This window comes from Haemaphysalis longicornis, unplaced genomic scaffold (genome assembly GCF_048455015.1).
Source record: "Haemaphysalis longicornis isolate Haplotype H1 unplaced genomic scaffold, Haemaphysalis longicornis Haplotype H1 scaffold_1, whole genome shotgun sequence".
In the NCBI taxonomy this organism is placed as follows: domain Eukaryota; kingdom Metazoa; phylum Arthropoda; class Arachnida; order Ixodida; family Ixodidae; genus Haemaphysalis; species Haemaphysalis longicornis.
Window position 1 is genome coordinate 71,261,219 of NW_027526203.1, and position 22,483 is coordinate 71,283,701.

The following is a 22,483-nucleotide window of genomic DNA, read 5'->3' on the forward strand; positions in this document are numbered from 1 at the left end:
TAATTACAGCAGTCGACCACGCAACAATATTGAGGGTTAACCTTGGCTTTCAGTTTACCACCTTCGACATTGCAAAACGACTGCGGGGAGTGCCCAGTGAATGGCTTTGCAGCCACCCCAAATCGAAGCAGACGCCCACCGGCCTGACCAGCCGCTTCTGAAAACCGCACCTATTGCTCCCTTTCTGTCACGGGCCCGTAACACCCGCAGAACCCAGCAACCTCCTCCTCACGAATGCAAACAAAGTGGCCGCTGGCTGCACGAGCCACTCAACCCAGCACGTACAAAGCACAGTGGGGACTGGGAACACCTCTAACGCCCGGGAAAAGCCAAGGTTGCCGCTTCCTGATAAAATCAGCGCTGCCCTCGCTCGGCAAGCATGAGCACCACGATCGGGTCGTCAAGCGGAGAGGGGGCTCTGCTGCTGGAATTCTTCCCTCTGCGCCGTGCCATAACTGGGACTGATACAGATACAGGCACAAAGCTCACGGATAGGGTCTGGCGATCGTCATATTCGTACGGGATCGTCGATGACTGAGCAGTGATCTGGGCGGGAGAACTAGAAAGTGTATTCAACTCCGATGGGTGCCTGAGGACCCTCATTGGTAATCCGATGATGCTTTCCATTTCATTAAACAGACACATACCGAATATAAATGGTACAATTGCGAGTCAGTTGGGTGACATTTAAAGAAACAAGATTACGAACCAGGAGGTTGGCATTTTTGCCGTAACAAAAGCTCCGATATATATATTTTTTTCGGTTTCCTGGTTATTCCTGCAGGTGTGGAGGTATTGGCATTCGAGAGTTGGACACGCTGGACAGTGAATCCTTGGAGTGCCCAGATTTCTAGGACGTCGAAGGAATATATGCTCAACATGGGCCTCAGTAAAGAGGTGCGTGGTTGAAAACGTTAATATGATGTCATGGAATATAAAAGTGAGTGAGTGTAAGAGATTGAGAGGGGGAAACGCACCTTGAATAGGCTGTCATCAACTCAATATTGCCATGAACCTTGCATCGGGTTTGTTCGTTTGTTTTGTTTTACCGCCCGGCTGCGCAGGTTTGTGTTATCTGTGTGCCAAGTGAAGCGCTTGTTCCATTCTTTATTTTTATGCTGCATGTGTTATCTGCTTTGATAGGGAGAGCGTTTAGAACTAACACCAACAGCCTAGAATAATCTTTTTTGATCTACAGTGTTCTGGATGTAATTCGACGGTTCGAGAAACACTCACGCCCAAAGATAAATTCCCGCAGAGCAGACGGCGCAGTATTCGACTCCCCGACGCTCGCCTGGGCACGTCACTTTGCTGGCTGCTGCTTCGCCACCTGTGTATTCTTTGAGTTGTTAGGGGAGCACAAGTTCCGTCAAATAAACGTGTGTTCCTTGAAGACAACTGCGTCGTCTTTGGCTTCGTGACAATATTGGCAGGCTCTACGCAGTGCTTTGCAGAAATGACACATGCACCGATAGGGGGATAAGGTTATTTTAATAGAGTGCCTTAGTGGTGCCGATTCCATCACAAGGCTGTACGAAATCGTTCGGGCTGCTCGGTGCATAGGCCTTGACTTGACTGTTCAAAGGCCGGGCCTCCAGTGGAGGTGGGTCCACGGCCAGGAAGTAAATGCAGGACCGCAGGTTTCTGCAGCACGCAGAGAGAAGTACAAAATGGACGGAATGACGTGAACGGCAACAGCAGGTACAGGAAACGAAAACTATCTCCACTGATGGGCCTGAGGGGGCACCTGGATCCGATCTCCAGTCAAATGCTCTGCCCCATACATAGTTTCTTACAAAGTATACTAGAGAGGAAACTGGCGCTCCAAAAGCATGTACCCACGGGAATTATGAGAGGAGCATAGTTCTCCGCTTTGCTTCCTCACGTTTAGCTTGTAACGTTTTAGCGGGTGTGGAAATATATGTAAAGCGCAGCAAAATCAACTACAAAATTGTTTATTTACACAGATAGAAAATAAAAACACTGTAGCAGTAAAATAAAATGCATTTTCTAATGCTCTTAGCTGTTTGCTTTTGCAGCTGGAAGTTTAGCTGAACACTATCACCTGTGATTTTGACGGGCTAAGGCAGCTGTTACAAAATACTTGTAACTTTTGCACTACCACACAAAGGTGCATTGTAATGGTTCTATTATTACCTTAAAAGAATAATTTATCAGAACACTTCGTAAATGCGGTATACATACGGCAAAACATTTGCACTGCAGTGAGCCATACCGACTCAGTTCGTCCGGGAGGGTCGGTTAGCTATGGGTTGACTGTGGTGCAAACGTTTTGTCAAAGCATCCCACATTTACGAACTGTTCTGTTAATTTAGTCTTTTAAAATAATTTAAAAATGATTACAATGCGCCTAGCCAAGCAATTGTTGACCGTTTTCAGGTTCCTAATTTTAGTAGAATAGCAAATTTTTTGAGGCTAGACAATTCAAGGGACTGTCAAGTGCTCAGTGTTGATGTAGAGGACCTTTTTTTATACCTTGCCACACGCCGAGCTAATGAAAAGTGTCAAGATGTGTATCGTTGAAGATAATGATGAACAGGTCTTCATGAGCCACTGTGGCGTTTCCGTAGTCTTTTTTGGAATTGCTCCCTTTTCACCTGCAGTCTACTTTTGTAGATTTGGGTTGGTCGTTGCTTGTGCAGAGATCCGGTTTTCGCAATGGGACCTGTGTTGCGCCCGCAACGATATTTTCTTAGAAGGGTTGGCCGTGCCATTGGGCGAAACTTGTGTGGTCTGGCAAGCATTATTTTCCGTTATGTTGCCGATTACCTTGCCTTTGTGAACTCTGAAGAATTCCCACGCGCTGTTATTGACATTTTGAAAGTGCTCTATGAGACTGGTTTCGGATTGAAGCTTACGGTTGAGCTGCAAAAAAAACAGGAGCTCTAGTTCCTGGACCTGCACGTAATATTTGAAGAAGGCCATGTGTGCTGCTTATACTTGCCTCCCTCTAGAAACCCCTCCTCAGTTGCTGTTCAGGACATTCAAAGTAGGTGAAGAATGCAGCGAGCTTCTCCATGTTATGCGCAGCCTTAACCCAGTCCTGCTGTTGATGAGACCTTCAGGGTCAGTTAAAGAGGCTAGAGGCAGCAGGTTACCCTAGAGCAGCCCTCTGAAGTTGTGGTAATAAATTTATCAGGTGTGTGAAGTCTTGTGGGGGTCCCGATAGGCAACGGAAAAAAACCAGAAGGAAATAAACTGGCCGTGATTCTAATGGAGGAAGAAAAATTTCTTTCGTCCATAGCGATTCCTACGTGCACTGTACGTCGTATGGTTTGAAGAATGTTGCCAGTCAGTAGGGCGTCACAGTGGTCTTTTACACCCCACATAAACTGGAGGGTATGTGCAAAGCCATTCACAGAAAGGCTACGTTGACAGAAAGGGTCGCCGAATTGGGGTGTGGCTTGAAGCATGAGCACAGACAGATATGTGGACTGCGAAACTGGTGCTCTGTACAAAGTTCCACTGGGGTGCATTCATCCTGCACCTCCCTCACACCTCACAGTAGTCACCGTTTTCTGTTTTCAAGTGTCCCGTCCACTAGTGGCCCTGGGACATATTTTTTTTCTTCTTTCGAGCGAAGCTTCCTATGCCTCACAGATGGCATTGACATCCGAGTAAAACGCGCTGCAGGAAAGCCAACTTTACACAAAGGGTACAGAAATCACACGACCCATAACATAACAATGCGATGCCTTTGCACACCTCTCGTAATATGCAAAATACAGTTTGGCAGTGCACACGGCTAGCGATGACAATGATGGAATACCTTACGCTTCGAATGTGGCTTTGAACTCCGGTGGTGCGGGGTTGGACGTTGGCTTTGGACTTTGGCTGAGTTGAAGTGGACTTTGGCTTTGGCTTAGGTTGCATGGGAAAAAGCGCCGTGATTTAGCCATCTTTCTTTTAAGAAAGGGGCGTTGATTTTTTTGCTTCTTCCTCCTGATCATAAAACATTCGAGTATCAGCAGTGTATCCGATGGAATAAAGAGATTCCATGAGCGTGCCAGAGCTCATCCTGTTTGATATACATAATAAATTTTGTGGGGCCTATATTCGGGAATATTGTGAGAAGTAGGGAAAGGAGGAGGGGGGTCTGCGGTAAAACTTTAACACAAGTTTGAACTGACTGAGACTTTGGTGTTTCAATCAAAGCAAATGGTGCGGGATTTTTTTATTATTTTTTTGCGGAGAAAAGCTCTTTGGGGAGCATGGATGTCTCCGAACAGGAAATGTTTGCAAAGCGTTTTTGTGCGTAGGTTACGAAAGCTGATTAGCCATTCTAAGCTTTTGCAACATGATCAACATATAAGTGTATGGCATCGAATTATAGAAGGGTAAATTAAATTTCTTTCGAAATTTTTATTCGAAAAAAAAAAGAAAAAAAAAGGTGCACGAAAAGTTTTGGGACAAACAGAAAAAAATAAGCAAAAACATTGGTGTAGCTCCACAAACAAAAAAAGTTTCAGATATGCATTTTCAGGGTGTCTAGCAAATTGCCTGATTCAATTTCCCTGACTTTTCCATGTTTTCCATGACCATTTTAGTCAAAATTCCCTGACCTATACAACAGGCGCCATTCTATGGAAATGGTCCGTGAAGCATATAAAAAGCGTACAGAAAACACATTCTATAGTAAGGAAAAACACATTTGTTGCAAGTGCCCCGATTCTCAAATTGCATTTTGATTAACTTCAGTTCGTTCAGCTTGAGGTTTGCTTGCCTTCAGTTACGGCTTCAGGGAGTCTTGCGGGATAGAAGCTACAAGTCGCGCTTCAGCGGGTACCTTTTGGGTTTTTTTCTTGATTGTCCTGGCTCGACATGCAACGTGAACCGCATGGTGCGTTTTTACACGCGATTCGGGCGCGTCGGCGTTGCGCGTGCGATTTTTTGACGCCCGCGTCGACGATTCGCGCGCGCGGCAGCTTCTGCCTCGCTCAGAAAATGACGCGCGTGGCGAGCGGTAGTGGGAGGAGCCTGACGACTTGCGCCAATGGGGAGCCGCGCGCCTCATGGCGGCAGACAGCCGGCTGGCTCTGCCAGATATGCTTTGGCTTACCACCCCGGGCAGGTATTGCATGGGCGCTTTCACGAGCGGCGCGGATGATGTTTTATAGTAACGTTTTCGCCCACGTTAACAGCTCCTTTCTTCGTGCGTTCCTTGTGCGGCATTTTAGAGAGCGCTTAGAAGCGGTCGCTCGAGCTCCACGGACGAAGCCGCCGCCTTGTTGCCGCCGCCGGCAGCACCGCGCGCAGCGCGCGGGTGGTTCCGCGGCAGCGGCAGCGCTGTGACGTGCGCGGCGCGTTTTCGCGAGCAGAAAACGCCGCATGCGGTTCATGCTAAACTATGTCGTGTTCCTTTTTGATTATGTAATTCTGGCTCCTGATGTCATAAGAAAGAAGTTCCTTCGAGATTAGCTCCCGAAAAGCGCTGCCTTTTAAAATTCGCTGAAAAAAAAAAAGCGCATTGTACGTGTGATTTGGGCACCACACACATCGTCCCTAGGGTGGCTAGGGACGATGTGTCGTCCCTAGCCCCTATCGTCCCTCTGCGCAAGTGCACCCAGCAACCTAAAACCAGCTGCGAGCTGCGTGAACCGCACGCCGAGTTTCTGCACGCGATTTCGTGCATGCAGTGGCTCCTTTCCTGCACAAGTGCGTTTGTGCCTTGAGTAGCATTTTAAGATTGTAATAAGCGGTAAAAGCGGCCGTTGGAGCTACCGCACTACTTTGCGACCGGTGCTGCCGCCATGTTGCCGGCGCCTGCCGCTCGGCACACACCGTGCCGAGAAAACGTTTCATGCGGATCACGCTTTCGTCGCCCGCGAACGTGTTGCGTTCGTGTATCTTCTTGGGGGACTCCAACACTGGTTTCCCCTATTCTAAAACAGTGTGGGCAGGCCCCGAAGTGGTTTTCCCTGACTGGTACTACTTTATTGAAAAATTCCCTGACAAATCCCTGACTTTTCCCGGTGGTTCAAAATTCCCTGACTTTTCCCGGTTTTCCCGGTTTTCCCGGTCGCTAGACACCCTGATTTTGTACATATACTATCCGTGTAAAACTCTTGCAAATACCAAGTACCTAACTCCAATTTCTGAACTTACAAACAAAATGTTAGCACTATGGGTTTCGTGCCCCTGCGCAAAGCTGTTCCTTTAAAACATACCTAGGCCGGCCACACATGCATCGCAGAAAACATCGGTTTTCTGCTCCACTCTTTTCTGTTTGTAGCACAATTCACAGTTCGATACTTTTGTATTTTGGGGGGGCTTGTGTCGAACACGGGTATCACGTTCTGGCCCGGTTTGGCGCACTGTCGCTTTCGGTGCTGAAATTCAATGGCGAAAAGTCGTCCTCGGAATCAGAACTACTAATGTCATCCGCAAAAAGTTGTGTGCAGAATCATCCAGATCACTAAAAATGCGGTGTTTCCGCGGCGCTGTAGCGTGCGATGTCAACACCTTCTCGGTATCATACCTGAGCACCCGTCACATGACACCAGCGAAGCTTTAAGAAATTGCGGCGCACAGAAAAAAATAAACAGAATGTAAGTGTCTTCCTTACTCAATAGATGGCGCCAGCTCACAGAGCGCACTCGGAAAGTGCCAAATTCGAATGGGAAAATGTCAAAATTTGAACTTGGAAGTGTTGATAGCATACGACTGATTTGAATAGGCAACAGCAGGAAGGTGTTAAGAAAGAGAAGTTGCACCAGTAAGTGTACGATGGGGTGAATAGAACACAGGTGTTGCCTCAAGTTGTCAACTGTCTTCCATACACAAAAACAATTGGTCGCAGTGAGGAGGAGCCCAGTGCTTTCCCTTCCATGGCCAGGTTTGCCATTGTGGCAGAGATGGAGGCACCCATTGCAGTTCCAGTCGCCCACAATGAGGAGCCATTCAAGCCTGTGTCCTTTTCAAGGGCAGCATGGGCCCAGGCACATTAGTGAGCAAAAACGTTTGCCTTGTTTGTTGTTTGGCATGAGTTTGCTCTTTCATTTCCCTGCCCAGGACTAGGAGAGCTGCACTGAAGGGGCCCAGCCCTCCATCTGCCCTTGCTACATACCGAAGCAGGACGGAGGGCCCTGGAGCCCCGGCAGTGGCGATCAGTCCCGCGGAGGCCCGCTCGGGCTAGGCTCGGCCAGGGGCAGTCCGTAGTGGGCCTGCTTGTCCCGGATGGTGACTCCCTCCAGGGTCGCTGGGCAAGAAAGAGGAGGCGAGCGGCTGGCTCCGGCTCACCCAGCCAAGCACCCACGACATGCATGCTCCCGCCACAAACAAATATGGCTCACACTCCCTAGGCACCTGCAAGTGCGTACCAAAAAGACCACCACCGGCGGCACAGAGACTGGACGTTGTTTTTCTGGCACACACAGTGGCAGCCAACCAATGACAGAGCTGTTCAGCACTGTCCCTTGCAGCAACCACTTCTCCCCCAAGTTGCAGGAGAGAGGGGACAGCTGCTCCTATGCTCGCGTATGCTGCACGCCGCGAGGAAAATCACGCGCGATGCCAACACAAAAGGACCACCCTTCAAAGATGGCATTGTGACCAGGCAGGAGCATCGCAAGCACCCCAACTTGAGGTGTGCCTTAAAGTGCACCTAAAAGTGTCGTTTGTACGCCCCATCCTGGCCGTCCATTTGCTGGCACACTGGAAAGCTAACACTCAAACAAACATTTGATGTGGATGAGCATTTTCCTTGCAAAGCAGGGTGGCATCAGTATGGTGGCTGGCATGTAAGCCGTGCACCCAGGTGAGCCTAGGCTCTGCACTTCCGCCAAATGGTCCAGTAAGAGATTACACAATTCAGCCACAGCCTTCAACCAATTCACTTAAGCGCCCCTTATGAGCGTGCCACTGTAAGGAAACACCTGCACATGCTTTAAAGGCAGCCACACCGCCTGATGCTCAGAACACAGACTTGCTGGACTAGTTGGTGTTGCATTTCGAGAGAAAAAACTGCGCGCAATCGATGGGACTATGACCAAGACAGGATGCAGACAAGCAAGCACGAGATGTGCGCCCATCCCATCTTGTTCACAGCCCCGTCTCTTATGCACAGTTTTTACAACAAAGCCGTATGTCTCCCCATATAGCATACGCGAACAAGCCAGCAAAGAACGAAAAATCACAAAACAAATTAAATGACAACTAGCTGCTAGGATGACTCTAACTTTGCACCCAGTTTCATCTACTTTTCTTTATTACGTAGTTTCTGGTGAAGTTGTAAAGGTTATGGACTCCCGTGCACTGTTAATTTGAGGACTTGTACAGAAATGGACAGCCCCATGTTTGTATGCTAGAATAAAACTCGAGTGTTTCCACATTTCATCCAGCTAGTTAAAACTAGGAAGCATGCTCAATCACAAATTACAAGTAAACGCTTTGTCCCATGCACTCCACGTTCGATGGTCATCTTTCTCCGGAGTGGAGGGATGGTGAGTTTTTTTCGTTTGCAATGTGAACGTGCTGTTGTGCTGCATCACAAATGGTCCACAATGTCTGCCACTTCCTCGTCACCTCTCTCTGCCCTGCAAAAAGAATGCTTGTGATCTCCAGATAGACAGAACCGAAACCGAAACTGGTTTGAATTCCAATCTTGAACATCGTCCAATCACATTGCATCTCGAATATGCGCCACTGCTGTTAGTTGTTGCGGCTGCCGAAAATGTTGCATGGTATTTTTCTTCTTTCGGGCTTTATAAAGTAAATGCTGCTTTATGGACTCCATAAGCGACAAGAAGAGTGTTTATTTGAGCCAGTATATGCAATGCAAACAAAAACAGAACTTTGACAAATTCACTTTGGTGTCCCTTCAAAGTAGTCATTTTATAGCGTATAGCCTGAATTCCATGAGATCAAACATGCGTGTACAGGCGCATTTTTTGTTTTTCCTCATTTTTGTGAGTTATGGTCAAGCCATGCAATAACCTGAAAGTAAAGTTCGTTTTCCACTAACATGACTACTTTATGAGAAAAAAAATTGTAAAGGTTACGCGGGTGAGGCACGATTTCCAGCGGCTTCAGTTTTTCGAACTTGGGGCTTTGCACATGGCTAGGTTTCATCTAAAATTTGCTTTAAACCAAAAGCTACACTACAATGAGTCAGAATGCAAAGCAAACTTTGCATTCTGCACTGAACAAAAAAAAAAAAAAGCTATAAAAGAAAATTGTGAAACCAAACCAGACACTGGATTGTTCATTTTGACGCCCCCTGTCTCTGTATCTGCAATGTTGGCCAATTGCAAGTGATAGGTAATGTTGGCCAGATATTTCTAAGCATATCTGCAAAAAATCTGTTGTCTATAAAAAATTTAAACACAGTAAACATGTATATAACGAAGTTGTCAAAAATTCGCAATTTTTCGTTACATGCAGGCATTCGTTACTTGCAGGTGTTGAGTTAAGGCTTGCGTGAATGAAGGAGAAACGAAACCAAAACGCTAGGCATCAGTGATGGGGAACTCGCCACTCAAAAATTTATTTCACGTGAAAAACTGCGTGATTTGCACCTGCTTCTTCACCACAAGCTTAGGCACTACACGGTGCTCCAAAGAAGAGAGGTCGCTTATCGCCGTATTCCCAAACGTAACTTAAGTATCACTTGTGACACGTTTCGGCGCCTTCACCCGCTTCAAGGAACAAACTTGTGCTGAAAGGGCGCCTTTTCGTGAACTTCATCTTTTTCGCACTCAATATTGTTGATACTGTACTGGGCTGCGACGTTCTTCTTTCTCACCGGTGGAGATGGCATTTAATATTGCGAGCTTGTCTTGAAAAGACAACTTTTCGTTGTGTGGAAGCAGAACTCATCACCCACAAACCGATACCACTGATAGCCGTTGAGACGCGTGACCACACGCCGACAAGCAGGGCTAGCACCTAACTGACACCGCACTCACACGCGCAAACGCACGGAAGTCTGCGCTGCGGACGAAATTCGCTAAATCAGTGCATTTCTCCAACCAATTTTTCAGAGAAAGTGCAGAACACAGTGGCCCATCGGTGTAGCGAATTCATTACGTCAAGGTTAACCGTCGTGACGCCTTTGTTACATAGAGGTCGTGAACACATGGGTTGCAATGGGGCTGGCAATGGGGAATTGAAAAACTTCGTTAAATCCAGAAATTTGTTGCACAGAAGTTCATTACATCCAGGTTTACCTGTACATGCAAAAAAGATTGCCTGCTGTCGTTTTTTTTTTTTTTTTACAAAAATGCATAACATCAAAAATCAGAATGAAAAAAAAAATCGCTCCCCATTTTTTCCAAAACTCGGGAAAAAAAACTCCCAAGGCTGAAAAACAAGCTGCATTATTGTGCTCACACTACTGAAATTATAAGCGGCTGAACTTGTGTGTTTGAGACGGATCTCCGTGCCATGTGCAACACTGCTGCCGCTGCTTCTGTGACTGGACGTGGATACAAAAAAGTGTCTGTTCGCATTCTGCGGCCTTCTGAAAAAGAAAGCTGTTCTTTAGGTTGTTTCGTTTGCTATGTTTGAGTGCTAGCAGAGCTACTCGTGTGGCCAAGACCCAGCAAAAAGGGCGCCTACCAGGACTGCTGGTGGATCTGTGACATACCTGCTAGGGCCACCTGACATTATTAGAAAAGGGCCGTTGGCAGAGGCTCATTGTGTGGCCAACAGGGCACCCTCAGAGGAAAAGGAACACTGCCTTTTACCCAATTTCAGGCCGGTCCGGTCAGCCGCTATTTTGCAGTTTCTGACACCGTGAAGAAAGCCCCGAACTGTGCAAGAAAAACTCACATGATATTCATTTTTTCTTTTGCATTCTGCTTGAAACTCCTTCACCAATATTTGAACAGCGTGTGAAAATGCTCGGAGCAGGCCAGGGTATTAACAGCAGGTTTTGCAGAAAAGTGGTTTCCCTCCTGCCTCCTTTTCTTTTTCTGTCACTAGAAACAGCACAGTCCTTGTTGCTTTGGCCTGGGAGCTTGTAGATGAAATGGCTCATTCCATCCAGCCTTCGCTGGCACTTTATACATGCAGATGGGCCTCGATTTGTGGCTCGATCCCTTAAATGCTCCACCAGCAGTTCGACGAGGTTTCGGTTGTACTGCAGGTTTCCCTGTTCTTCTTTGAAATGATTCTGCAGCTGTGTGCGCCTCTAAATAAAATTACAGATAATAAAAACCTTTGGATGCCAGAAAAAAAGCTCTCGCCACCATTTCATTGTCTTTCGACAAAATAGGTAGCTCACCGAGTAATGACCTGCACGGTGCTGTCTCAACTGCCGTCGTGGTCTTTGTTACTCACTTCTGCCGAATCACTGTCATCCCTAATTGATGGAGGCACGCAGTTCTCTTCCTCACTAAAGTCATCATCGCTTTTGCTAAGTGCACCCCACACAACGCATGCGGTGCGAAAGTGGCCATGCTTCTTAGCAAAGGGCGCGCACGTGAAAACGCTCTGGAATCCAAAAAGACCATGCTGAACATTGTGCTGCACCCTAGTACAAAAAGAAGAAAACTTCAACAAAAAAAGAACACTTATTTTTCAAGAGATGGCGCATCACATATACAAAGGATATACAAAGGATATACAAATTAAACGAAGTTGTATTTTCTCTTCATGGCTCCTTTAATGGTACTATTCGTAATGCTGCTTTGTATGCTTTTCTTATTAGTGTATTTATTGTTTTCATTTCTCGGGCGCTTAGGTGGAGGTAGGGGATGGAGTAGGTAATTTGGCTGATTACAAATGCTTGAATCAGGCGAATTCGGACTCGCTCCTTAAGTCCTGCTCTTCGATTGGTGATTCTTTTCATGAGGCATATGGTTTGGTTTACAAAACTGGCAACCAATGAGCACTACCTGCCATGCTGCTAAATTCGTAAAATGCTCCGTGAATGTTGCCCATGGTAGAGTGTACAAGGCCGAGCAGGACGCTGTGTTTACGCTCGCTTAGAAGAGCCTGATGACGTCAGGCCGAGGGGCGAGCTTGCCTCCCCATTGCCAAGCGCTGCTTTTTCGATGGAGCCACAATATGCGAGAGGGAACTGATTAAAACAGTCTGAGTGTGTACCGTCTTCATCGTTATCAGGGAAAGAGGCCGCTTGTTTGGAAGAACACTACGACTGAAACACGGCACATGCACACTTTTGGTTTCTCCCTATGTTTTCTCACACGTGTGTGTTGTGCACCACTTTCCTTGGTGTCTCTGGAGGTTAGGTGTCGTCGTTTCCCAGCAGTATGCACCAACGGGCTTAGCATTAAAAACGCTTCCCCCAGCCATGTTCCTCGTTCCACTCTTGCACAGTACTATGACGCACATCTGCAAACCAAGTAGCAATCAGTGTTCTCTGCGGCTGGCAAGTTGGCTTTGCCCCACGACATGCCAACTTGCGAGGCCTGTTCACACTTGCAACTGGAGCAACAAAGGAAAGATGATTTGCACTCTAGTCACTCAGAATCTCTCAAGTTGCAAGAGTCGTGGTGACTCTTGACCAATTTTTGTCACCACCATTGCTCTTGCAGCGGAGAACAGCGAGGATGACGTTGCATGATTTTGACACGTCACATCCTGCCAAAATTCCTGGATATTTTCTCTTCGGGACAGTGCACGCCCCTGCTCGCCTTAAATTTAGTTGCCACCAGCGTTCAAACACTGCCCCAATCAACTGCAGTGCCATTCCTACTGAGGTCAAAACTAGACACCATGAATGCTAATCGAATTCTGTTTGGCAAAGGACACATGTAGTATCAGGACACAAACCACACAGATTAAACCTTTGCTGAAACTGCTGCAACCTTCATGCACTGAGTAATGTAATCTTGGAGTACCTAGTGGTACATACACATTTTCCACGTTTTCGAAAAGTGTTGCTATAAAGCCATTTTTGCGCAACCGCACAGACACTACTAGCAAGAGGCAGAAACCGGGTGAAGCTTCAAATTAAGTGTCGCTGTGATACTGTTCGGCCCAAAGGTGTGCTGTGCCCACGAGAAAGAAGCAAAGATCTGCCATAATTGAAACCAAAACTCCCGTGAGGTCTCACTGTAATCGAGAAATGACAATAAAAACTCGTCCGGTGGAAGCTTGGGCGAGTTGGTATGGCATAACTGTAGAACAGCGCAAAGGGACAAGTACACGAGAAGAAGGGACACAAACACTGGCTCATAACTGAAAGCTTACTGTTTCACACGCTGTAAAGATACCCAAGTTATCCACAACAACTACGGAAATATGAAAGCTATACAAAGCTAACCCTATGAAAACACAACGCATGAAGTCCGTGGTAACAAAAAAATTGGCCGCGTATCTGCTCCTTTCGTTGCAAATGTCGACAAAAGACGATAGTCTTTGCTGACGTTTGCCAAGTAAATGCCTCCCTTCGCTTTCCCGCTCACCTCTCATGCTGTTCCTCTTCCGTCGCGCTCCTCTCAAGGCAAACTCGCTAAATTTTTGCTCAAGTCGATTTAAATTTACTGCGTTCCACTCCTCCAGGCCGGGTGCATCGATGCCAGCGCTGCCGTACGGCAGAGACGCACGTGAATTGAGGCGCCCTAGTGCGTTCCAAGCAGAACGTGGAGCCTATCTAGTGGAACCTTTCGTAACTGTTGCCGCTTGATTTCTTAAAATGCCACCAGAAGCTATAGTGGCGCGGGCGACAGTAGGCGACGGCGGAGTGAATTTTTTTTCTGCAGTGGATGTAGTATTTCATTTCGCAAAAATCAAGCATGTATAATTTTTTATAAGAGAACGCTGCAAATATCACTTGTATATTATTTTGTTGTCTTATATTTGCATAATGTCTTGTTCTTCAACAATGTTGACAAGTATGAACATTACACCGGACTTAGAGAGGCAGATTTAGCTGTGACTATATAAGACTACTGCGCAGGCCTTGTTTTACTTTGGCCAAGTAGCTGAATCAGGTCACAGACAGACAGACAAACAGACATACAGACAGACCAAAATTTCTGGGTTTAAGTAGCCCAAGAAAGACCATCGTCTTTAATACTCAGAGCACGTCATGTGTGAGTCTGATCACTTGCCCTTCACGACCGTGCATCTAGGATTGTGCTGCATCGATGACTTTGGCTCTATTGCTTTCCAGAATGCGACCGGCATTTCTGTGACCAACTTTTTAGCACTTCTGGGCCTGTACTTGAAATCAACCTTTGCGTCTTGGAACAATAGCACTTACATACAAAAAAGCGGAGTGTGTATCGGCTCATGCATCGCTCCCATCTTAAGCGACATTTTTCTGGCCCACCATGACCGTATCCTTGCTAGCCGCTTTGATCAAGCAGTCGTTCCTAAAGTTTTTCGCTTCGTAGATGACTTTCTCATTCTTTTTTCTGATGGTCAGAAGCATGAGAAGTTGGCGTGTGCTGTTGCCGATGTGCTCTGCATTTTTGAAGACTGCCTAGCACCTCTTGTCCTCACCCACGAACTTCCGGTCGATGGGGAGTTGAGATTTTTGGATCTGAAGCTTAGCATTTCTACTGCTCACCTGTGCTGGGTCTATGAGCCCCGGGCAAACAAACCCCTCCTGCCTTTTCTGTCGGCACATTCTAAACTTGTCAAACGCGGTATCGCAAATTTATGTTTCACCAATGCCCTGCACAAGTCTTGTAGCCACTCTATGGAGCCTAGCCTTCTCACACAGGCGTCTCGCCTGAGGAGCGCTGGGTTTCCGGAGTCTCTATTGGTTTCCGTGGCCGAAAAATTGTTAAAGAAAATTAAGCAGGGAGAGAATGCCACGACAGACTGCGCTGACGAGAAAAAGCCTCTTGCGGTGCTGCCATATTTGCACAAAATTTCGCACGGTTTGAAGAAAATAGGCAACAAAGCGAATGTCAGAGTGGTGTTCTCTGCCCCTGATAAATTATCAGGGCTTTGCAAGCGCGTAAATTCCCGTGCCGGACGAAAAAACACTTGCACCACCAAGCACAGAAAGCCCTTTGTTCCTTGCACTGCTGGCGTTGTTTATGTCATTTCGCTCACTTGCGGAAAGAAGTATGTCGGCCAAACGGGCAGATGCCTAAACGAAAGATTAAAGGAGCACTATTACAATGTCAATACCGCAGTACAGGGCCATCTGGGTATTCATTGTCGAGATTGTGGTTGCGTTCCGGTCTTTAACAAATGTGAAATCATCTACAGACACCGTGAGCAGCTAACACGCGAGATCGTAGAAGCTGAACAGATACAGCGACTGGGTGAGCTGTGCATCAGTGTGCCTTCGGTTGCACTTTCCAATAACGAACTCCGTTATCTGAATGCGTCGCGATTGTGTTATACACATGCATAAGTGTGACTTCATGCCCTCCGCCTTGTTTATCTTGTTTTTTGTCTTTTTTTTGTGTCTCCGCTTCTGTATATATTCTGGGCGCTATCGTCAATAAAGCTTGTTGAAGTTCAGCGCTCGTCCTGTGTTTTTCGTCGTCCTTGTCTCCCGCGCTGTGAACCCCTATTTCCAGTATGAATTACCAACACGCCCAAGCATCCACTCTACTGAGTTATATTTCTAGTACATCGGGCTCTTTTACTCACTTTCCTTCTACTCCTTTTCACCTTGTAAACCTCATCGCCTTAGGTGAGTGCAGGGCGCGCACACTCGCCTACTGCATACGTCGAAGGTTGCTTCCCCCGGAGATACGCAACTTGTTTGGAGGCGTGGCACCCTCAGCTGGACACGGGATGAGAATCTGCAAGATTCTGCGTTCTGAGTGGAAACGCCAGGCCAGGCTGTTCCGGGACCTGCTGTTCTTCAGACTGCACAGCGCCGACACCCATCACATAGCGCAGAAGAAGTGGCGCGATCTGTGTGTCATCACCAGCCGCACCACGGAATTCATATGGCAACACGCACTCGTTCAGCTCCGGGCTTTCTCCCCCAAGAAGGTTTCCCCTCCTCCGAGCAACCCAGTCCACTCCACGTGTGATGTGCCCCTTCCGGACAGTGTGAAACGTGTTCTACGCCTGGGTCCCAAGTTCGCCGTGGAGCCGCAGAAGTCGCCCCCGGAGCTGCTCACGCTAGTAAGGCAAGTTGCCAGGCGAGCCCCGGAGTCTGAGACTGAACGTTGCGTGTCGGAAGGTGTTCATGTCCTGTCCCAGCCCAGACCACCCCGCAAGAGCTTGCCTGTGAATAGTGTCGTCAAGTTTTTTAAAGAACAGTCCCTTTCATTGCTTACTGCTGACAAGGAAGGGGGCTTTGCGGTTTTACCGAATTCTGAGCTTGATTCAAAGGCCACCTCTGCTATTACTTCTGTTTTTAACTGTCGCAATGACATCTCGCTCTCAAAAGTACGTAATGATGCGAAAAAGCTTTGTAATGCCCTGAACCTCCAGCGGCTAGCCAGCTCTATTGGCAATTGCAAGAAGCTTAGCTTGGATATATTTTTTACAGTCAAAACTCATAAAATTGATTGGCCGCTTCGAGTCATTGTTTCTGAAAATGGGACGTGGCAGAAAGCTGTTGCCTTGTTTTTACAATCCAAACTAAATCTACTAACGATTGATGACCCTTTTCTCGTTAGAGACTCTAATGATATCATTGCTTTTATCTCAAGTAGTGACAAAGGTTTCAACGCCTGCTCCATTGACATCAAAGACTTATATTACTCCTTGCCGCACGACACGTTGCTACGTTGCGTTGAGTGCTGCATCGATGACTTTGGCTCTATTGCTTTCCAGAATGCGACCGGCATTTCTGTGACCAACTTTTTAGCACTTCTGGGCCTGTACTTGAAATCAACCTTTGCGTCTTGGAACAATAGCACTTACATACAAAAAAGCGGAGTGTGTATCGGCTCATGCATCGCTCCCATCTTAAGCGACATTTTTCTGGCCCACCATGACCGTATCCTTGCTAGCCGCTTTGATCAAGCAGTCGTTCCTAAAGTTTTTCGCTTCGTAGATGACTTTCTCATTCTTTTTTCTGATGGTCAGAAGCATGAGAAGTTGGCGTGTGCTGTTGCCGATGTGCTCTGCATTTTTGAAGACTGCCTAGCACCTCTTGTCCTCACCCACGAACTTCCGGTCGATGGGGAGTTGAGATTTTTGGATCTGAAGCTTAGCATTTCTACTGCTCACCTGTGCTGGGTCTATGAGCCCCGGGCAAACAAACCCCTCCTGCCTTTTCTGTCGGCACATTCTAAACTTGTCAAACGCGGTATCGCAAATTTATGTTTCACCAATGCCCTGCACAAGTCTTGTAGCCACTCTATGGAGCCTAGCCTTCTCACACAGGCGTCTCGCCTGAGGAGCGCTGGGTTTCCGGAGTCTCTATTGGTTTCCGTGGCCGAAAAATTGTTAAAGAAAATTAAGCAGGGAGAGAATGCCACGACAGACTGCGCTGACGAGAAAAAGCCTCTTGCGGTGCTGCCATATTTGCACAAAATTTCGCACGGTTTGAAGAAAATAGGCAACAAAGCGAATGTCAGAGTGGTGTTCTCTGCCCCTGATAAATTATCAGGGCTTTGCAAGCGCGTAAATTCCCGTGCCGGACGAAAAAACACTTGCACCACCAAGCACAGAAAGCCCTTTGTTCCTTGCACTGCTGGCGTTGTTTATGTCATTTCGCTCACTTGCGGAAAGAAGTATGTCGGCCAAACGGGCAGATGCCTAAACGAAAGATTAAAGGAGCACTATTACAATGTCAATACCGCAGTACAGGGCCATCTGGGTATTCATTGTCGAGATTGTGGTTGCGTTCCGGTCTTTAACAAATGTGAAATCATCTACAGACACCGTGAGCAGCTAACACGCGAGATCGTAGAAGCTGAACAGATACAGCGACTGGGTGAGCTGTGCATCAGTGTGCCTTCGGTTGCACTTTCCAATAACGAACTCCGTTATCTGAATGCGTCGCGATTGTGTTATACACATGCATAAGTGTGACTTCATGCCCTCCGCCTTGTTTATCTTGTTTTTTGTCTTTTTTTTGTGTCTCCGCTTCTGTATATATTCTGGGCGCTATCGTCAATAAAGCTTGTTGAAGTTCAGCGCTCGTCCTGTGTTTTTCGTCGTCCTTGTCTCCCGCGCTGTGAACCCCTATTTCCAGTATGAATTACCAACACGCCCAAGCATCCACTCTACTGCATCTAGGAAACCCAATTTCTTTGGGGATAGTGAAATGGACGTCATGCTGATGCATGTGTACACAAGTGCACTATCTCTGATGCCTCAATGATTTTATGTGCGGTTTGGCTGCCATTCCGAGGGAGATAACCGAGTTCTGATAAAAGCACAGAGAGCCCCCGCAATCCCAGCAATGTATGCCTCAATGCCCACCGACTGTTTTGGATAGATTGTAGTACTTCTCTTATAGACTGTCATTTAGGCACCGGCCTATCTGGCAGAAGTATCTTTTGGGCCCGCTAAAGGTACGGAGCAGACCACGCCTTTACAGCAGGAAACAAATCTCTTGTGGTGCTTTGTCCCACATACTAGCCTTCTTTCCGCAGTGAAAATGGAGAGAGCATTCCTAGCAAGAAATAATAATTTCCAGCTTCATTTCGCACTAGATTTATAGATTCTAGCTTAAATCAACAGCTTCTATATAGAAAAATTTTTAGTGTAGCTAGAGACAATTTGATATGATGTAAAAACAGCACGGTAGGACAAAATACACGGGAAAGAAGCCAGACACAACGAGCGCGGTGAACTCACCGTGAACTCACCCAACTTTTGATCTTGCTGCAGAGACGATTATTCCAGCTAGCAGGGTTTTTTTTTCAGCTCGACTGACAAATGCTAGCTGGAAGTAATAGCTGCCAGCCCGAAAAAAATCTCAATCCAGCTAGAAATGACCTAGAAACTGAATTTATAGCTAGAAATTCTGTCTATTTCTAGCTAGAAATATTTCTTGCTAGAAAAAATTTCTGGTTCAATAATCCAGCTTCAAAAAATATCATTTTCACCTGGGTTGGGTACCTCAATTTACTCATCGGCAGACGCTCATCAGCTTCTCAGGTGCTGAAAAAACAACCCTGACGTCAGTTGGCTTCCCAATCTCCTTCAGGTTGAGCGATCAGCTGTGCATGTACGTTTTCTTTCTTCTGGCCTTGCACCACACTTTTGTTCTAGAGCGGTATGTTTTTACGTCTTTGAGCATGGACTTTGCGACGGGTGTGAGCGGCTGCCTCTTGAAGGTGCTGAGTTTGGTCTTGGCTCTGTCAAAAATCTTAATGCTCGATCACGGCTGGCCAGAAAGCTGTTGTGGGAATCACAAAAACGCGAAACGATCCCGATTCAGCTTTACTACCAGGAGGAAGAGCATGTGCAGCAGTAGGACACGATAGGCCCGGGGCAAACGCCATGCGGTGCTTTTACACCCGGTGCATGACGTCGGGCAGAGCGCCGGGTGAGGTGAGAGGACGGCATCTGAAACATGAGTACATGCAACTCTTCCCCTCCAGAAGGGACGGAGCATCGCACACAGGTAGTTCCGCAGTAGTAATACGCTAGAGTCGTTTTGGGATAAATAAGCCCCAATGGAGTTTGGCGCCGCTGAGACGGCAGCCACAGGTGGAAGACACTGTCCCCAACAAACTGGATTTCCTAGATGCGCGTCGCAAAGGGCAAGCGATCAGACCTACACATAATGTGTTCGGAGTATTTTGTTACCATGGGCTTCGTGCTCTTTGTTTTCATGGGATTTTCGTCTTTCCTTAGTTGTCGTGGATAACGTGGGTATTTCTACAACGTGAGAAACGGTAAACTTTCAGTTGTGAGCACGGATCAAGAATAAGATAGGAGGCGAAACTAGGCTTCCTAGCGTGGCCAGATAATGTCACAAGCGCTCGTCATAGTTTAAGCTAGCGGCATCTGCCGCGGGTGAAGAAACTGCGCGGCCGCTGCAATCGGCATTTCACTGCTCAGCCCCGAAATAAGTGCAGCCGCTATCACTTCGTCCATCAGGCACGTGCCACTACCCTCTTGTTCGCCGTCACAGCTACAAAGCTTTGCAGCCCGCCCTAGTTTTCATTGTGACATTATCTGTTCGCTCGCCCGCGCTTGCCGCAATGGGCTGTTTCGCCTCCTGTATATTCTTGCTCTGTGGTTGTGAGTCAGCGCCTTGTTTGTGTCTCACTCCTTTGCGCTCTTCTCCAATTATAACAACAAAAGCAAAGAAACATTGCCGCCGTCGCCCGTGTTGCGTGAAAGTGTGAACCCCATGGGTGCCAGTCACTCCAGTTGGATCACTCACTTTTGTCGCTCTATTTCGCAAGTGTGAACGAGCCTTCACCTTGCGGCATGCTTTTTTTTTGGAGGGGGGGGGGGGGGGGGGGGGGGGGTTTGGCTTTCTTGCACAACACTGAAGCTGTGCAAAAAGCCTACCATCTGTCAGCCTAGCATGCACGGAGCAAGTGCACGTTATAAGAGGTGGCATGGTACTTCTGTAAAAAATGTAAGCTGAAAATAGGTTGCTTGTCACCACAGTAGCATAGGCGATGAATTGAGAGTTCTACTACTACTACTACTATGTATATTTTATTGGCGCAAGGGCGGCTGAGGCCAAAGAGCGCCAAGACAATGTTTGTTTTGTCACATTTGTTAAAATGCCATGGCGATGATTGTGATGTACTTGATAAAAATAGTGTATATATGGGTGTAAAGGGCCCTTACTCTAAAAAGCGAAGATGAATAAGATGAGAGGTAACAGTGACGATGTTTGTGTGTGCTGGGAGCGCCATAACATAACAGGGATGGCGGTGACGTCCCTGGCACGTTATGAAAACGCTCAGAACCACCCTCACTATTTGCATTGGGTGGAACTGATGTCACACATGGTATGAGATGAGTGCTAAAAATCCAATGTCAGCGAGATAGGCTAAAAGGCGTTCACGTCTAATCGGGGGTTGATCAGATAAAAACAAGGATGGGTGTAAGGGTATCGTGTAGGTGTATAGTTCTGGGAAGTGTCGTTTCCTTGCGTCATGGTATGCCAAGCATTCAATCAATACATGGAGGACTGCAAGTCTTCGTCCGCATTTCTCACAAGATGGTGGAGGGTTCCGTTTAAAAGATATCAGTGTGTAGCGTGTGTGTGACCTATTCTTAATCTGCATATTGATATTTCTGTGAACCTGTTCCGTTTCGCTGTGTTGTATTTCCCTATGTGTGTGTGCAGTTTGTTTTCGATTTGTGTGTCCCACTGTACCTGCCAGTGCCTCCAAAGCATACTCCGAACTAGTGGTTTCATGTCTAGGTAGGGCACATGTGGGATATCTACAACACTGCGGAGAGCCGCCACAGCAGCATTCTGGTCAGCAATTTCGTTGCCCGAAATTCCGCTGTGCCCAGGTACCCAGCACACTACTACAGTCAATTTTAGAGCGTAAGCAGACATTATGGATTTGATAAGACAGTTTAAAATAATGTTTCTCGTTGGTTTTCCTGAATGGAGAGCTAGTACTACACTCAGGGAGTCTAAAAAATAATGGAACTGTGTATTCTGGTTTCTGTAATGTGTTTCACAGTGGTTGAAATGCCGTGTGCCTCAGCTGTAAAAATACTGGTATTTTTGTTCATTGTCTTTGTGATAGCAAAGTTTGGGCCATGTGCAGCGCATGACACAGAATGGGCGGACTTGGAGGCATCTGTGTAAAACGTTGTGTAGGGATATTTGTGTAGTAGATGTAGGAAGTGCTGCAAGATGAGTTCTCTTGGTGCAGTGCTTTTGTTAATGGCTCTAAAAGATAAATCACAAGAAATCGGGAACATTTCCCAGGGAGCAACAAGGTCTGTGATCGAAGTTTTGTAAGTCTCGCTAAAAGAAATCCCAAGCTCTTCAGCGTGCACTTTCACTCTCAACGAAAAAGGCATAGATATAGAGGGCCGACTGAGAAACGAAAGCATGGCAGAGGTGTCACTCACAATAAACGAAGAAGGCTGATTTTTTATGGATGTTGCCTTCATGGCATACAATAGATCTGTGTATAAGCGCTGGTCTTCCAGGCACCACTGGTCACATTCCACATATAGGCTTTGTGCAGGACTCGTTCGGAAGGCTCCTGACGAAAGGCGAAGCCCAAGGTGCAGAACAGGGTCAAGCATTTTTAAAGCGGTTTTCGAAGCTGACCCTTATACTACGTTCCCATAGTCCAACCGCGACTTCACTAAACTGTTGTAGAGACGCAGCAGGTACATCTTATCTGCGCCGTAGGAGTGGTGGGATAGGACTTTTAGGATATTCATTGCCTTTATACATTTTATTTTGAGTAGCTTTATATGTGGAATAAATGACAGCTTTTCATCTAGCACAATCCCTAAAAACTTGTGTTCCTTCTTCACACGCACAGCCACTCCACTGAGCTGGACGGTGGGCTCAGGGTGAATACCACGCCTCTTGGAAAATAAGACACATGTGCTCTTTTGAGGATTTAGCTTAAAGCCATTTTCGTCGGCCCATTTTACAAGCCTGTTTGTGGCAAGTTGTAACTGCCGTTCACAGATAGACAGGTTACAGGACCGGAAACTGATA

General features: G+C 46.9%; 2 protein-coding genes across 2 annotated transcripts in view; one reads left to right on the plus strand and one right to left on the minus strand.

The window, feature by feature from the left end:
- Window positions 1-1,480: 1,480 nt before the first annotated feature.
- LOC144164514 (DNA repair protein SWI5 homolog) overlaps window positions 1,481-22,483 on the minus strand; it is a 37,412-nt gene continuing 16,409 nt past the window's right edge. Inside the window, exons 5-6 of the mRNA XM_077694988.1 lie at window positions 7,088-7,219; window positions 1,481-1,644 (exon numbers count right to left, since the gene is read on the minus strand). Of these exons, the coding sequence (XP_077551114.1) occupies window positions 7,128-7,219 (92 nt within the window). The 3' untranslated portion in view covers window positions 1,481-1,644; window positions 7,088-7,127. The remainder of the gene's footprint in view (window positions 1,645-7,087; window positions 7,220-22,483) is intronic.
- On the plus strand, window positions 15,447-17,889 carry LOC144174096 (uncharacterized). Its single transcript, XM_077702546.1, has one exon. It carries the CDS (start codon window positions 15,475-15,477, stop codon window positions 17,887-17,889), a length of 2,415 nt encoding a protein of 804 aa, XP_077558672.1. The 5' UTR covers window positions 15,447-15,474.